This window comes from Pseudophryne corroboree, chromosome 1 (genome assembly GCF_028390025.1).
Source record: "Pseudophryne corroboree isolate aPseCor3 chromosome 1, aPseCor3.hap2, whole genome shotgun sequence".
NCBI lineage: Eukaryota > Metazoa > Chordata > Amphibia > Anura > Myobatrachidae > Pseudophryne > Pseudophryne corroboree.
The window spans coordinates 625260546-625277950 of NC_086444.1; the positions used below are offsets into that span (position 1 = coordinate 625260546).

A 17405-nucleotide genomic window follows, 5' to 3' on the forward strand; every position below is an offset into this window, starting at 1 on the left:
GTTTTGCAATCCTAAACATTCAGAGTCATGTTGGACTGAATGCATGACAAAGAATCACACTGCAATAACCCTGGATGGCTGACACTTAACAGTAAGCATGTGTGTGATTTCTGTTGCATCCCATTGGCACTGGATTAGAATCCGATTAAGTCTTTGCCAATCCTCCTATGTGGCCAACTTTACAAGAAATATATGTCTATTATGCTATAACACATTGGGGTCAATTCTATTCGGCAACTGAAGAATAGCGCCGGGAATTAGCTCCCGACGCTATTCAATTCAGCTAAAGTTAAGTCGGCGATGTCCCGTTCTCGCCGACTTAACAGGTAGTTTTGTCGGGAGAACGGGCATTCTCCGACTTAACTACCCGGCGCGAGGCTGATTCCCGACAGAATCAGCCTTGCGCCGGCCGCGAGGCAGCACTTTTGTCGGGTTTCTTCTCTCATCCCCCGGGGATGAGAGAAGAATTCCCGACAATTGCGGGCAACTAGTAGCAGAATTGAATAGCGTCGGGAGCTAATTCCCGGCGCTATTCTTTAGTTGCCGAATAGAATTGACCCCATTATGTTAATTATAGCACTTTATTGCATTATTCCACAGTAAGACAAACAGGGCAAACAATAGCACAAAAGACTGCATCAAATATACACCCATGTTGGGTACAAAATCTTACATCCTTTAGGGCAGTGTTATGAAATAAACAGTACTATTTATAATAACTGATACAGTCAGGGACTGGAATCACGCTAACGGTATTTATTGATATAGTCTGAGCATTCATTTCTTCAGAATTGTAAACAGCATAGCTGATGACACTAGCACTATTGTTAAACAGCAAACAGGACTAGTTTTAGAAATGATGCACAAATTCTGATGTTCTTTTATGATATCTATGGGGTCGATTCTATTCGGCAACTTAAGAATAGCGCCGGGAATTAGCTCCCGACGCTATTCAATTCAGCTGCTAGTGACCCGCAATTGTCGGGAATTCTTCTCTCATCCCCGGGTGATGAGACAAGAATCCCGACAAAAGTGCTGCCTCGCGGCCGGCGTGAGGCTGATTCTGTCGGGAATCAGCATCGCCGCGGGTAGTTAAGTCGGAGAATGCCCGTTCTCCCGACAAAACTACCTGTTAAGTCGGCGAGAACGGGACATCGCCGACTTAGCTGAATTGAATAGCGTCGGGAGCTAATTCCCGGCGCTATTCTTAAGTTGCCGAATAGAATCGACCCCTATGACTGGAAGGCCTCGCTCCACCAAGCAATCACAGATTTTTGAGACTGATTGAATAGAAGGTTGGTTACCCAAGTAATCAGAGCCTGGTACCAACTCCACCCACTGCACGAGGAGCAGGTGACTTGCTGCCACCAGCTAGTTCCTACACGGGCACCACCTACTTCTGGGAATGTGTGGATATGCTGCTGCAATACTGTGGCTAATTCCCACTCGTCCCTTAACATGGACCAGTTTGTATGGGATGTAATTGGGAGCCCGGCACTCGGGAGCCCATCAGTCAAAATGCCGGCGCTAGAATCCTGACACCTGTCATAATACAAATGCCAGCATCCCAATAGGCAGGATCCCAAACATAAGTATCCCGGGGAGGTTAGAGTTAGGCAGTGGGGAGGGTGGGTTAGGCTGCAGGGAGTGTGTGTGTCGGGGAGGTAGAGGTGCCTCTATTAGGCTTAGCTGCTTCCTGCTCCTCTGTCGGCATTTCAAACAGTTAGGATGCCAGGGTCGGTATTATGGCCTCCGCCATCCCGCACCCATCCATCTGTCCAGAGTAGCTGGTAAAGGGTTTCAGCTAGGAGGCAAATTATGCCACCATTCGGTCTGAAATTAGTTAATTTGAAAAAATGGTGCAGCGGCATGAGAGATTACCCCTTCAGTACCACAGTCACCATCTTAGCCAAGTGGGGGGGGACACAAGGACCTGACCACACTATCCAACATCTACTTGCCAGTATTCCACTGGTGCCTGTGGACATTACCTAATTTTACTCCAGTAAAGTAAAACACGGGTACTTTTTGTGGAAACTCTACACCAAAAGAGTACACCAGAGGTTCTCAAACTCGGTCCTCGGGGGCCCACACAGTGCATGTTTTGTAGGTAACCCAGCAGGTGCACAGGTGTATTAATTACTCACTGACACATTTTAAAAGGTCCACAGGTGGAGCTAATTACTTCACTTGCGATTCTGTGAGGAGACCTGCAAAACATGCACTGTGTGGGCCCCCGAGGACAGAGTTTGAGAACCTCTGGAGTACACAAATAGAAAAGAACAAAAAAGAAAAATAGAGTACGCGTTCTCTTCATCTATAAACTAGGCAGGTTCTTTAAAAACATACTTCGAAACACATTAGTATAGCTGCTAAAATGCTCATCTATTCACTTGTACTCGATTCTAAAATGCCTACTGGAGTTATCCTTTAGATGAAGCATAATGATGATACAGTTATTGAGAGATATCTTAGTAGGTTTGTAAAGATATGCCATTAAACTAATCAGAATATTATATGGGGCTATTAAGAAAAACAGGAGATCTATAGAAAGCACCAATAAAAAGCTTGTTGCCAGCAGGAACATTTTATGGCTATATGGATAAAGTCATTGAAATGTATCCAGGCTGATATACAGTGCAGTTAGATAATGGTCACATACTGTGCTAATATTGGAAGTATCTCATGTTATTACAACATTGTAATACATACAAACGCTACAGTTTGAATGTAGGGACTGCCTAAATGCCCCTATTAATTACCATGGCAACATGCAAATACAACATTAACCAGGAAAGGTCCAACTTGATCAAGCAGAACTATGCCTAAATGTACAATTTACTTACAATACATGTTTCAGTCCTATCTGGACTTCACTGAAACTTAGTCAAAATGTAATTTACACTGGAAAAAAAAACAACTTCACCGTCATAAACTGTATATTATACAACCCAAAGCTATTAAAGATGGATATACATTGTTTTGTGTTTAGAATAAAAATAAATCAAGAGCTCATAACAGGCATATGCAGTTGTTAATTACAACTTTGAATGTGGATGGTCACTTAGATGTTCTCACTTGAGGTAAATGTAAAATTACTAGACCTGAATTTAAAAAACTGCAAAGTTCATGAACACAACTAACCTAACAAGTGGGTGGATTCACTGTAAACAATGGTTTCCACTTTCCAAGCGGCTTTCAAGTACAGTATTGTTAAGAATATGAGAAGAAAATACAAAATTAATGGTAAGGGGTTTAAGGAACTAGACTGTAGCTCTGTGAAATACCTATTATGGGTGAAGAGTGTGGGGGTGCATCGCCAACCTAGTACCCAAGCAATGTCTAAACCACGATGTGTAGTTCTACAACAGCTGGAGGGCCGCAGGTTGAAGACTAAACCATGCAGCATCACAGGCCATGTTTCTGGTGACTCCTTTGGAATACAGCAGTGGTGTCATATTTCCAAATAAATCAGCGGAAATACAGCACATACACAGCAGGTAGAAAAGACTCTGGCACTGTTCCAGATGTTTTTAAATATTATGCATATGAAAAAGGATACAATGTCTTGAAACATCCCTGCTGCAGCTAAAGAGTTATACAGGTTGAGTCTCCCTTATCCAAAATGCTTGGGACCAGAGGTATTTTGGATATGGGATTTTTCCGTATTTTGGAATAATTGCATACCATAATGAGATATCATGGCGATGGGGCCTAAATCTAAGCACAGAATGCATTTATGTTACATATACACCTTATACACACAGCCTGAAGGTAATTTTAGCCAATATTTTTTATAACTTTGTGCATTAAACAAAGTGTGTCTACATTCACACAATTCATTTATGTTTCATATACACCTTATACACACAGCCTGAAGGTCATTTAATACAATATTTTTAATAACTGAGTATTAAACAAAGTTTGTGGACATTGAGCCATCAGAAAACAAAGGTTTCACTATCTCACTCTCACTCAATAAAGTCCGTATTTCGGAATATTCCGTATTTCGGAATATTTGGATATGGGATACTCCACCTGTATAGGATAAAACATTCTCAAGAAGCAAATAAAAGCAGTTATGTTACCTATGAGACAGCAAGCGGGACAACAAGAAGCAACTGCAATGACCCATAAGTGTGCAAGCAATTAAGCTCACTTTTAACAGTTTTCATACAAACTAATTTTCAAGCTGAATATCTCATAGTCAATAAAAATAGAAAACCAAATTCCACACTTCAGGTAAAGTAACCTTTCAGGATTGGGTAACTAAACTAATCAGTTTTCAGTGGCAGTCTCCTTTAACATTAATAGAAAGGACTTCCATGTTAGCAGCCAACAAAACCCTCTTATACCCCTTTCAGACAGAAACTGAAATTACCGGGTGAAGCAGTTCCACCCGATAATTTCATGAAACACACGGGTCGACCCTTTCACACAGACAACATTCTCAACCCAGTAATTTGCGTGTCTGTGTGAAAGGGGGATCAGACAGGTCCCGGCAAAACTACCCGACACTTTCAGACTTTTCTGTCTGAAAGTAATATTTCCTTAGTTGCCAGAGAAAGGAGTGATCTGGCAATTGTGATGTTAAGGCAGACTGATCTCCAATACAGAAAAGTAAAAAGGGAAATATTATGATGTAGTCTCCCTAACTCAAATCTATTAAATCTAAAGAGCCCTACACACCTAGCGACCCGCCGCAGGCGGGGCCGGGGTCAAGGTGACAGGGGGAGCGAAGTTTCTTCACTCCCCCTGTCGCCCGGCTCCATAGCACTGAATGCTAATATGAGCAAGATTGTCCATACTGGCATGCATGTTTATACGAGCCAGAACCAGCGATGAACGAGCTCGGGGCCGCGCATCGTTCATCGCTGGTGCCTACACACTGAAAGATATGAACGGTATCTCGTTCATTAATGAACAAGATCGTTTATATCTTTCACTGTGTAGGGCCCATAAGTTCTTAGCAATCTTTGGCAAAATTAAGAACAGCAATACATACCTGGCAATAAATCTGATGGGCCCTACACATTTGTCGATCCGCCGCCGAGCTGCCCGACGACGGATACGGCCGACGGGCGACCCAGCGGCGGGTGGAGTGAAGTTTCTTCACTCTCCCAGTCACCTGGCTCCATAGCAGTGCATGCTAATATGAACAAAATTGTCCATATTGGCCTGCATGCATAAGCGACGGGGCACCAACGATGAACGCGCATTGTTCATCGTTGGTGCCTACACACAGAATGATATTAAAGAGTTCTCGTTCATTAATGAAAACACAAAAATATCTGTAAAAGCAAGTTAATAGCTTTGCTCCGGGAAGGAGGCTCCAGAGCTATTCAATTGGCCACGCTATTAAGCCAGACCAGGTGATTTCTTCTCCCGCCCCTTCGGAGGTGCGAGCAGAAATCTGACTAAGCTAGTGACAGAATGCTGTTTTCTGCCTTTAGCGCAGCACAAACAGCATCGCAGCACACACTTAAGTGGGGGAATGACTGTTCTCTCAACTAAAACCTCAGCGTAAGGCACAAGAACTGGCACCTCCTATCTAACAATGACGACAAGCGAATAGCTCCGGGACCACCTTCCTGGTGCTATTAACATTGCTTTGAATTGAATCAACCCCTATATAGCGACAAGTAATCTAATTGTGTGTTTGAACGTTTAGCAGCAACCATTACAGGTGCTTAAGATCAACAATACATCTAAATCCAGATTGTGCTAGAAATGCCAGCGGCCGGGATCCTGACAGTAAAGGGCCCTACGCACTACCTGATCCCCGCCAACGCCGGTATTGGCGGCGGTGGTGGTGGTGACCTGGCTTGAGGGCCAGCATCAGCAAGTGCATACACACTTGCCTATGCGGCCGAGACAGGCAGCTACGGCAGGGGGAACGCCGTCTGCAGCTTGGCTGTCGTTAACAAGGACATCCCTTGTCTGTACATGACCAGGGAGGGGGTCGTTAACATTTAGTGTACACACTGGATGAGATTGTGAAAGATCTCGCTCAGATCGGCCATTCTGAGCAAGACCTTTCAAAATCAAGTCTAGTGTGTACGGGGCTTTACGATGGATCCCGGTGAATATTCTAACCGTAACCCACCCCTCCCTCAGCCTAAACCTAACCCTCTCCCTATTGGATAAATCTAACCCACACTGTCAGGACCTGTCGGCATTGTGCTGTCAGGAGTTCACTGTAGTGATTCTGACCATCGAGATCTTGACAACATTCCTCTGCAACCATAGTAAAATATTAGCACTAGAATTTGTCCTACTGAGGAACTCAATGATTTCCAATGTGGCATCTTTCCAATGAGTTGGTATGCCAATTTTTTGCCCTGATCCACTGAAAGTGCTGCTATTGTGAAATACAAACGCCTACAAGCATCAACAGCTAGAAACGGCAGGCCAAATAAGCTTATAGAACAGGGCCGCCAAATGCTGCAGCACAAAAATGTAATCTATCCTTACCAAAACCACTATATGCCAATTTTCAAACTGCATCTGGAAGCAACGTTAACATGAAAAATGTTCGTCTTAGCTTCATAAATTGCTCAGCCATGTAAAGACAGCCGCACACAAACCACAGATCGCAAAGTACACTGCCAAACTTAGCCATAGTGGTGTAAAGCACAATGACAACGGGCACTGGCACAATGGAAACTTTTTCTTTGGCGTCAGGAATCACGCATCACCATCTGGCAGTCCGACAGACAAATCTTGGTTTGGTGGTTGCCAGGAGAATGTTTTTTTTGTGAGAATACATACCATCATCTGTAAAGTTTGGAGGGACCCCGCAGTTCCAGCAAAGGAAAACCTTAATGTTACCACAGTTTAGGTAAGGGTCCGTCCAAACACATTTGAGATGAAATGGAAAGCCAACTGCTAGCCAGGCTGGGATGTAGTTGAACGTTAGCATGAAGGTTAAGGGGAGGGAAATGGGTACGGTTAAGGGGTTGTGGTCAGGATGCCGGCAGTTGGGATCCCGGAAGTCAGATTGAAGATGCTGGAATCCTGACAAGGAGACGCACAACGGAATCCTGACAGCCGATAGAACTATACCGTAAGTATAGTGCCTAGGTTAGGCACTAAGAGGGGAGGGATAGGGTTAGGGCGCGGGGTTAGGTTGAGGCACCAATGGAGGGAGGTTAGGGTCAGGCATTAAGGGAGGAGTTTAGGGATAGGGAGTAGTCTGAACAATCTGACCCCCCCTTTTCTGGATTTACACTATCGGTATGCGTCAGTATTCTGATAACCGGCATCCCGTCAGCTGGGATATCATACTAAATCCTGGTTAGCAAATTTACCTTAAAGTAATTTTAACCTTCGGGATGATGCGGTTGGTATTCTGACCGCCGGCACCCAAATATGGGGATCCCATACCCAACCATGCAACTAATGATTTTGTGGCATTTATGCGAATGTCAGCGACCACGTTCCAAACCCCACTGGAAAGCCAAATCCCAGAACAGAGAATGTTATACCAATCAGCAAAGGAGGGACCAAATACATATTAGCGTCCGTGGAATGAGATGTTCGACAAGAACATAAGAGTGTAATTTTCAAGAGTCCATTACAATGACTGAATTATACATACCTTTATGCTAAAGTGGACAATTAATCTATTGCATGAACAGCCAAGGCAGCGTACTACTGGCAGTGTCTAGTACACTTCCCTTACACAAGTTCAAAGCATTCGGCCCAGTCACTGAAGCTCACCCACTCCCTGAAGGCCTGGACGCTGAGGAAGGCTCTTACTCACCCCACTGACACTCACTCATTCATCAGCTCTTACGTTAGTTACAGAACAAAGAAACAAGAAAGGATAGCCAGTGATCCTCTCATAAAGACAATGCACGGCTTCTGGGTAAAGACTCAAAAACAAAATGAAAAGGTTAATTAGCAAGGCTATCCCCATACAGGTCACAGTGACTGCAGGGCTGGCTCACCGGACAAGCCCGTCCTAATACTGACACTGGCAGCCAGTGGCCACTCACCTCACACTCCTGCGGCAGCTCCTGTGCCCGGGACCATTTCCAAAGGAAGCTACAAAGCAGACTGTGGTGGGCTGATGGCAGAGACCGCAGAGTGCATCGCCCATGGAGGCCGGCCGCTGGTACCCCTGTCCGGATGCAGGAAACGTTATCTAACTGTAGCAGCTACATGGCCCCCGGCATCTTCCCTGCCAGCTGTTGCTCCCTGCTTAATACGTCCCCCCAGCGCTGCTCTGTACTGGTCCCTGTGTGTATTGTAGCAGCAGCAGAGAGAGGGAAGCTGTGTGCGCCCTGCCTGCCCCCCACCTGCCTAACTTCCTCCCCGTCACGTCACGGACTCAACTTTACCACAGCCCTCTCCTAGGCGGCTCCAGCCCAAACTCCAGTCCTCCAAGGTGCTAGAGATGAGACGAGATCGCCTCTCTACCACAGAGACGGCTGCCTAGACCTGCAGTCTTCCCAGACACAGTAGAGCGGATATAGAGACTAGACAGTACTGTCACACCTCCCGTCTATTTTTTTGACTATTTGGCGGGAGGAGAAGGCGGGGACATCATGGCTGAGGCTGGGTGAGTGCGGGGAAGCGTCTGTCACCATGGTGGAGTAGCAGTATGGCAGTAGTCTAGAAGCCAGCTTAGGGGTCTATGTACTAAGCTTTGGAGAGAGGTAAAGTGGATATTGATAAAAGGATAGATGTATGAAAGTGCATTATGGGGAAAGGGTTGGTTATAAATCGGAGTGGGAGAAGGGACCTTCTGACGTCACTAGGGAAGGAGACACTTTACCAGGGGAAGAGCTACGGCCGAATAGGGTACCTGAAAAGTACCCTCGTGGGCTCGATGGCTCGCTTCGCTCGCCACCGGGTTACTAAAGGTAATAGTTTGTGGTGTGGATAGTAGAGGAACTATCCCGCTGGCCTAGCGTCTCCCCCTTGTGTTGTGGCTCCTCCCCCTGACATAAAAGGTCCCTTAGGCCGCTTGAATCTAGCATCTACCATGGGGAAAGCTGGGTGGTGGTGCGCTGATACCACTTCCTCCCATGTATTACAGCGGCTGTGTGTGTAGAGTATTAGGGGCGCACAGCACTCCTCTCATGATCAGCACTGCTCTTTTAGATAGCACGCTGACATGCAGGACAATGTTATACCTCGTATAGACTGCTTGAGGCGGGTTGCACACGGGAGCTCTGTGTGCGCCCCGCTGACGCCATCTGCAAACTGGCATATTTCTGGGTCAGGGATGTCAGCGATGATGTGGCACTTGGAGATCACATGATCTCCGAGCGCCACCCGTACACAGAGAGTGAACGGGAAACGGGTCGCATTGACCCGGCTGTCTTTCACATCGCACAGTGAGCCGAGTTGAACACATGTTCAACCCTGCTCATGACCAGGTTTGAAATACCGGGTCACTCGACCCTGGTATTTCAACCCTTGCACCTTTTTAGACTGCACCTGAACACGGGTTATGGCTCAAGTGCCCATAACCCGTGTTCATAGGTGGCGGTCAGTAGCACTGACTGTTCCAACACCTGCAGTTATCAGTTTTGACAGTTGCCGGTGTCGCGCCCCTATACACCACAGCCAGGGACAGCGCTGTGGCGGCTGCCAGCTCCGGGCTGCATGTGAGATTTAATTTAATTTAAAACAAAAAACGTGTTTACAAATGAGAGGTACTTTAATTTCTCTGTCGTCCTAAGTGGATGCTGGGACTCCGTAAGGACCATGGGGAATAGCGGCTCCGCAGGAGACTGGGCACAACTAAAAGAAAACTTTAGGTCTACCTGGTGTGCACTGGCTCCTCCCTCTATGACCCTCCTCCAGACCTCAGTTAGAATCTTGTGCCCGGCTGAGCTGGATGCACACTAGGGGCTCTCCTGAGCTCCTAGAAAAGAAAGTATATTTTAGGTTTTTTTATTTTCAGTGAGATCTGCTGGCAACAGACTCACTGCTATGAGGGACTAAGGGGAGAAGAAGCGAACCTACCTGCTTGCAGCTAGCTTGGGCTTCTTAGGCTACTGGACACCATTAGCTCCAGAGGGATCGAACACAGGGCCCGACCCCGATCGTCCGGTCCCGGAGCCGCGCCGCCGTCCCCCTTACAGAGCCAGAAGCAAGAAGATGGTCCTGAAAATCGGTGGCAGAAGACTTCGGTCTTCAACAAGGTAGCGCACAGCACTGCAGCTGTGCGCCATTGCTCCTCATGCACACCTCACACTCCGGTCACTGATGGGTGCAGGGGGGGGGGGGGGGGGGGCGCCGCGCCCTGAGCAGCAATATTAACACCTTGGCTGGCAAAAAAATCACAATATATAGTCCTAGAGGCTATATATGTGAAAAATACCCCTGCCAGAGAGCCATAAAAAAGCGGGAGAAGTCAGCCGAAAAAGGGGCGGGGCTATCTCCCTCAGCACACTGGCGCCATTTTTCCCTCACAGCTCCGCTGGAAGGATCGCTCCCAGACTCTCCCCTGCAGTTTTCAAGACTACAAAGGGTTAAAAAGAGAGGGGGGGCACTAAATTTAGGCGCAGTATATATATATATATATATATATATATATATATATATATATATATATATATATATATATATCACTCCAATGGCGGCACTCCGGACTGGTACAGATTACTCAGAGCCAATAATGTATAGCAACGTTTCAGCGCTCTGCGGCGCTTTTATCAAGCCATATAAAACATACAATGTAAAGCATTTTTATACATACCGCCACCAACACCCGTGATCCTCGCTGTCCTCTCTGTTCCGGTCATTGCTGACCTCACAGGAAGTGACGACGGGTCTCCCTGACAACCATATAAACAAAACCCCAAATACACCACCGTGCAGTATCTGCGTGAAAAAATAAATAAACACCAATCTAAAAACAATCGAATACAAGAGTACGTGACCAAAGTCACCATATCATAGAATACATACATAGTTTAGTCAAATTTCGTGTTCCATACTAATGCCAGGTTTAATACCCCCGGCTAAATCTTTGAATGATATTTACAACTATGTTAGACATAAACAATAACTATCTTAACTACTCTGCTCAACATCCTACATATCTGGTTGTTGTTTGTGTATAAAATGTGTTGTTTTTAATGACTATACCCTCGTTAGAGTTATCTACTGGATGAAAACCTGCATCCCCAAATTTTCATTCATGCCGCGTGGGGCTAAGGTGTCTAGGCGCATAATCCATTCTCCTTCCCTCTGTAGTAGACGGGCTGATCTATCACCACCCCTTATTAATGGCGGTATATGGTCAATAATCCGATACCGTAAGGCAGACAGATTATGTCTAGCCTCGCAAAAATGTCTGGCAACCGGTTGTATACTGGTACCTGTATTAATGGCTGCACGAATAGCTGTGCGATGTTGGGCCATACGTTCACGGAATGTTACTTCAGTTTTACCAATGTACATCATTGAGCAAGGACAAATTATGATGTATACCACGAACCGACTAGTGCAGGTTAATCGATGTCTGATAGTGTATTTGACACCTGTGTGAGGGTGATTAAATGTGGGTCCTGTTAATAGATAACCGCATGTGGTGCAGTTAGGGCATTTAAAACATCCGTTTTTCGGTTTGCCCAAAAAACTTTTGTTTTCCTGTTTGCCCAAGTTGGAAACATCATTATGTACCAAGTAATCTCTTAAGTTTTTTCCTCTTTTGTAACAAGTCATTAAAGATTTGTGATTCAATGCCACCAAATCTTTATCTGATTCTATAATTGGCCATAATTGGTTAGCCTTCTTTTTAATATAAGGGCTTAAATGCGTGTATTTATTGCACCAAATATGTCGGTTAGAATTAGCCTTGTCCCTGCGTGGTTTAAATAACTCTTCAGAGGGAACTGCTAGTGCTTTCGTTCTTGCCTTAGCCAGAACTGTTGCACTGTATCCTCTGTCTAAGAACTTTTTAACCATCATATCTACTTGTTGGACACCTAATTCCCTGTTCCTGGAAATCCGCAATGCTCTCAGAAACTGGGAATAAGGTAACGCATTCTTCAATGATTCAGGATGTGCACTACTGGCATGGAGTAGATTATTCCTGTCTGTAGGTTTTACAAACAGGGAAGGCCATAATCTACCATTCTCCTTAACCAGGGCAACATCCAAAAAATTAACAGTATTGGTATCCATGGTAAACGTGAGTTTAGCGGGACAATCACTCTCATTATGGTCAGCCATCAACACCTCAAACTCAGTTTTTGTACCCCCCCATACAATTAACAGATCATCTATAAACCTGAAATAGGCCAGTATTTTACTCGCAATGGACCTGTTGCTAAAAAATAAATTCTGTTCAATTTGAAACATGTATGAATTTGCGTAAGATGGGGCCACATTGGACCCCATCGCACATCCGGATGTTTGGAGGTACATGGCATTGTCATAACAAAAATAATTTCGTGTTAGCACCAATTCCAAAAGTTGCAGAAAAAATTCTACAGGTGGTCCCTTATAAAGTGGATTTCCAGTGAGTAATAATCTGGTAGCCTGCATACCAGCACCATGAGGGATGCTGGTATACAGGCTACATACATCAACCGAACACAGATAACAATTATCAGGTACATCTGCAAGATCTTTAAGTGACAACAACAGACTGTTTGTGTCTTTGAGGTAGGAGGATTTCGCCTGTACACATGGTTGTATGAGGGTATCCAAATACGTTGAAATGGGTTGATATAATGAGCCTCTTGCCGAAATAATCGGACGCCCCGGAGGGTTTTGGAGGCTCTTATGGATTTTGGGGATCATATACATAAGAGGCTTAATTGGCCATTGTACCATTAAAGCTTTTTTCAAATCCTCTGAAATCCAACCATGTGTACATGCTTGTGTCAATATTGTGTCCAATTCCCTTTTAAACACCATCGTGGGGTCACAATCTAATAATTTGTATGTATTACCATCTTCCAATTGCCTTGACACCTCAGCTTTGTAGTCAGACAGATTAAGGACCACAAGTGCCCCGCCCTTATCTGCCTGACGGAACACTATGTCATCATAATTCTGCAATTGTTTTAAAGCTAGACGCTCTTCCCTAGAAAGATTCCAATATTTTGGTTTTTTTGACAAGGGAGATCCACATACTTCCTTGTCCAACATCCGACTATAGGTTTTAATTGCTGCATTATTACTAGCAGGATCAAATTTGGACCGATTTTGTAATTTAAGTAGCTGAGGTGGTAAGGCGGAAGGAACAGTAGGTTTAGACCCAAAAAATTCTTTTAATCTTAAACTCCGATTAAGTTGGTATAATTCAATCTTCCATTGTACTTTGTCAAATGGGACAGTGGGTACAAATGATAGTCCCCTACTTAGTACCGACAATTCACAGTCAGATAGTGTCCTATTTGAGAGATTATAAATTAAGTCTTTCGACCCTTCGGTGGCTTTTTGACATTTCCTTTGCCTCGTGTTTTGCTTGCCACGACGGGTGAATCGGTGGCTTGATCTAAAAAACGTGCCCTGGTACGTTGCCCAACTGGAGAACTGTTACGGCCTCGTCCTCGCCCTCTCGTGCGGCCAGATTCATTCTCACTTTCAGTGGTACCATACTCATCTGAAGTGTCAGGTCTAGAACGATGTAGTGTACGTCTAAATAACGGGCGTCTATCGTCACGTGGATATGCCCCTGTTAACCATGGGTATACTCTCTGTTGTTCATAGTCCATATCAACTTTGCGTCTTTTTTCAGCTTTAAATTTGATTAAATCATTTTTATATAAATCTAATTGTGAGTTAATTTTGTTGATCCAATCCCCTTGTTTATCAGCAATCAAGGTGTTTAAATGTGCTGCTTCAAAAACACCAATTTTATCTTTTAAAACAGAGATCTCTCGCTTGGATTCTTCTATTACCAGGATTAATAAATCATATGAGCATTTATTCAAAATAGACGTCCACTTCTTACAAAAATCCACATTGTATCTGCCTATAGTGGGTGAATTTTTAATTCTAAAACCCCTTGGTATACGCTTATCCTTGTAATAGCTGGTCAAAGTTATACCATGGTAAAGAAAATCAATTTCTTTCTTTTTAAGCCGTAATAAATTATTAAATAATTCCACTGAGGATGATACCGGCAATGTTTCATTAAAGGCATTAGTGGATAAAATTGCTTCAACTTCAGAATCAGAGAAACTAAAGATTGATCCTGGATCCAATACGATCCTCTGGTGTAAACCTTCCACATTCTCTGTGGCCATATTGAGTGGCTCACTCCGTAATTCAAATAAAACTGATTGCAATAGATAATAATCAAAGGCAGCTGTAACAAGTGGGTAATGGTTTCAATTAACTGTGAAAAAACCTTTTATCTCCTATCGCAAAAATGAAAAAACAGCTTCTAGGCTACCAAGGCCACAGCTGAACAAAGTCATATATTGCACAAGGTTTTTATAACTTCAGGATATGGAATGTAGGAACAATTTCCATGATGAGCATGTGAGCAGGTGGAACTGATACGCGGCTTCTAGGCATCTGCGGCCACAACCACGGATAGTCCCAATTACACTTGTATTCACACAATTTCAGCTTGTAATAACAGTCTTGTGAGAGCTTCACTAAGCTGAGTGGCTTACTCACGATACCAGGGTGCCTTGAGAATCTTGCTGCCTTGCACGTTGAACTCCCATCAGCGTGGGTTCAGCTGCTGTGCAGTAAGAGAAATGTATCGCTCCCAGCTCCGGCACTCCCCAGGTGAATCAGGTATACTTTGCCGGGTGCCCTCCAACACCTAGTCCAGCAGGCTAAGTGTATTCACGTATATCACTCCAATGGCGGCACTCCGGACTGGTACAGATTACTCAGAGCCAATAATGTATAGCAACGTTTCAGCGCTCTGCGGCGCTTTTATCAAGCCATATAAAACATACAATGTAAAGCATTTTTATACATACCGCCACCAACACCCGTGATCCTCGCTGTCCTCTCTGTTCCGGTCATTGCTGACCTCACAGGAAGTGACGACGGGTCTCCCTGACAACCATATAAACAAAACCCCAAATACACCACCGTGCAGTATCTGCGTGAAAAAATAAATAAACACCAATCTAAAAACAATCGAATACAAGAGTACGTGACCAAAGTCACCATATCATAGAATACATACATAGTTTAGTCAAATTTCGTGTTCCATACTAATGCCAGGTTTAATACCCCCGGCAATTTTATCCACTAATGCCTTTAATGAAACATTGCCGGTATCATCCTCAGTGGAATTATTTAATAATTTATTACGGCTTAAAAAGAAAGAAATTGATTTTCTTTACCATGGTATAACTTTGACCAGCTATTACAAGGATAAGCGTATACCAAGGGGTTTTAGAATTAAAAATTCACCCACTATAGGCAGATACAATGTGGATTTTTGTAAGAAGTGGACGTCTATTTTGAATAAATGCTCATATGATTTATTAATCCTGGTAATAGAAGAATCCAAGCGAGAGATCTCTGTTTTAAAAGATAAAATTGGTGTTTTTGAAGCAGCACATTTAAACACCTTGATTGCTGATAAACAAGGGGATTGGATCAACAAAATTAACTCACAATTAGATTTATATAAAAATGATTTAATCAAATTTAAAGCTGAAAAAAGACGCAAAGTTGATATGGACTATGAACAACAGAGAGTATACCCATGGTTAACAGGGGCATATCCACGTGATGATAGACGCCCGTTATTTAGACGTACACTACATCGTTCTAGACCTGACACTTCAGATGAGTATGGTACCACTGAAAGTGAGAATGAATCTGGCCGCACGAGAGGGCGAGGACGAGGCCGTAACAGTTCTCCAGTTGGGCAACGTACCAGGGCACGTTTTTTAGATCAAGCCACCGATTCACCCGTCGTGGCAAGCAAAACACGAGGCAAAGGAAATGTCAAAAAGCCACCGAAGGGTCGAAAGACTTAATTTATAATCTCTCAAATAGGACACTATCTGACTGTGAATTGTCGGTACTAAGTAGGGGACTATCATTTGTACCCACTGTCCCATTTGACAAAGTACAATGGAAGATTGAATTATACCAACTTAATCGGAGTTTAAGATTAAAAGAATTTTTTGGGTCTAAACCTACTGTTCCTTCCGCCTTACCACCTCAGCTACTTAAATTACAAAATCGGTCCAAATTTGATCCTGCTAGTAATAATGCAGCAATTAAAACCTATAGTCGGATGTTGGACAAGGAAGTATGTGGATCTCCCTTGTCAAAAAAACCAAAATATTGGAATCTTTCTAGGGAAGAGCGTCTAGCTTTAAAACAATTGCAGAATTATGATGACATAGTGTTCCGTCAGGCAGATAAGGGCGGGGCACTTGTGGTCCTTAATCTGTCTGACTACAAAGCTGAGGTGTCAAGGCAATTGGAAGATGGTAATACATACAAATTATTAGATTGTGACCCCACGATGGTGTTTAAAAGGGAATTGGACACAATATTGACACAAGCATGTACACATGGTTGGATTTCAGAGGATTTGAAAAAAGCTTTAATGGTACAATGGCCAATTAAGCCTCTTATGTATATGATCCCCAAAATCCATAAGAGCCTCCAAAACCCTCCGGGGCGTCCGATTATTTCGGCAAGAGGCTCATTATATCAACCCATTTCAACGTATTTGGATACCCTCATACAACCATGTGTACAGGCGAAATCCTCCTACCTCAAAGACACAAACAGTCTGTTGTTGTCACTTAAAGATCTTGCAGATGTACCTGATAATTGTTATCTGTGTTCGGTTGATGTATGTAGCCTGTATACCAGCATCCCTCATGGTGCTGGTATGCAGGCTACCAGATTATTACTCACTGGAAATCCACTTTATAAGGGACCACCTGTAGAATTTTTTCTGCAACTTTTGGAATTGGTGCTAACACGAAATTATTTTTGTTATGACAATGCCATGTACCTCCAAACATCCGGATGTGCGATGGGGTCCAATGTGGCCCCATCTTACGCAAATTCATACATGTTTCAAATTGAACAGAATTTATTTTTTAGCAACAGGTCCATTGCGAGTAAAATACTGGCCTATTTCAGGTTTATAGATGATCTGTTAATTGTATGGGGGGGTACAAAAACTGAGTTTGAGGTGTTGATGGCTGACCATAATGAGAGTGATTGTCCCGCTAAACTCACGTTTACCATGGATACCAATACTGTTAATTTTTTGGATGTTGCCCTGGTTAAGGAGAATGGTAGATTATGGCCTTCCCTGTTTGTAAAACCTACAGACAGGAATAATCTACTCCATGCCAGTAGTGCACATCCTGAATCATTGAAGAATGCGTTACCTTATTCCCAGTTTCTGAGAGCATTGCGGATTTCCAGGAACAGGGAATTAGGTGTCCAACAAGTAGATATGATGGTTAAAAAGTTCT

General features: G+C 43.8%; 2 protein-coding genes across 10 annotated transcripts in view; one reads left to right on the plus strand and one right to left on the minus strand.

Annotated features, from left to right (window-relative positions):
- Positions 1-8468, minus strand: part of MYO9B (myosin IXB) — a 284115-nt gene extending 275647 nt beyond the window's left edge. For all 9 annotated transcript variants that reach the window (XM_063914492.1, XM_063914494.1, XM_063914490.1 and 6 more), the window contains exon 1: positions 8001-8468. The gene's annotated coding sequence lies outside the window, so the exon portion shown is untranslated. The remainder of the gene's footprint in view (positions 1-8000) is intronic.
- The window catches only part of HAUS8 (HAUS augmin like complex subunit 8), a 304443-nt gene continuing 295399 nt past the window's right edge, over positions 8362-17405 (plus strand). The window contains exon 1 of the mRNA XM_063914496.1: positions 8362-8566. Within this exon, the coding sequence (XP_063770566.1) occupies positions 8553-8566 (14 nt within the window). The 5' untranslated portion in view covers positions 8362-8552. The remainder of the gene's footprint in view (positions 8567-17405) is intronic.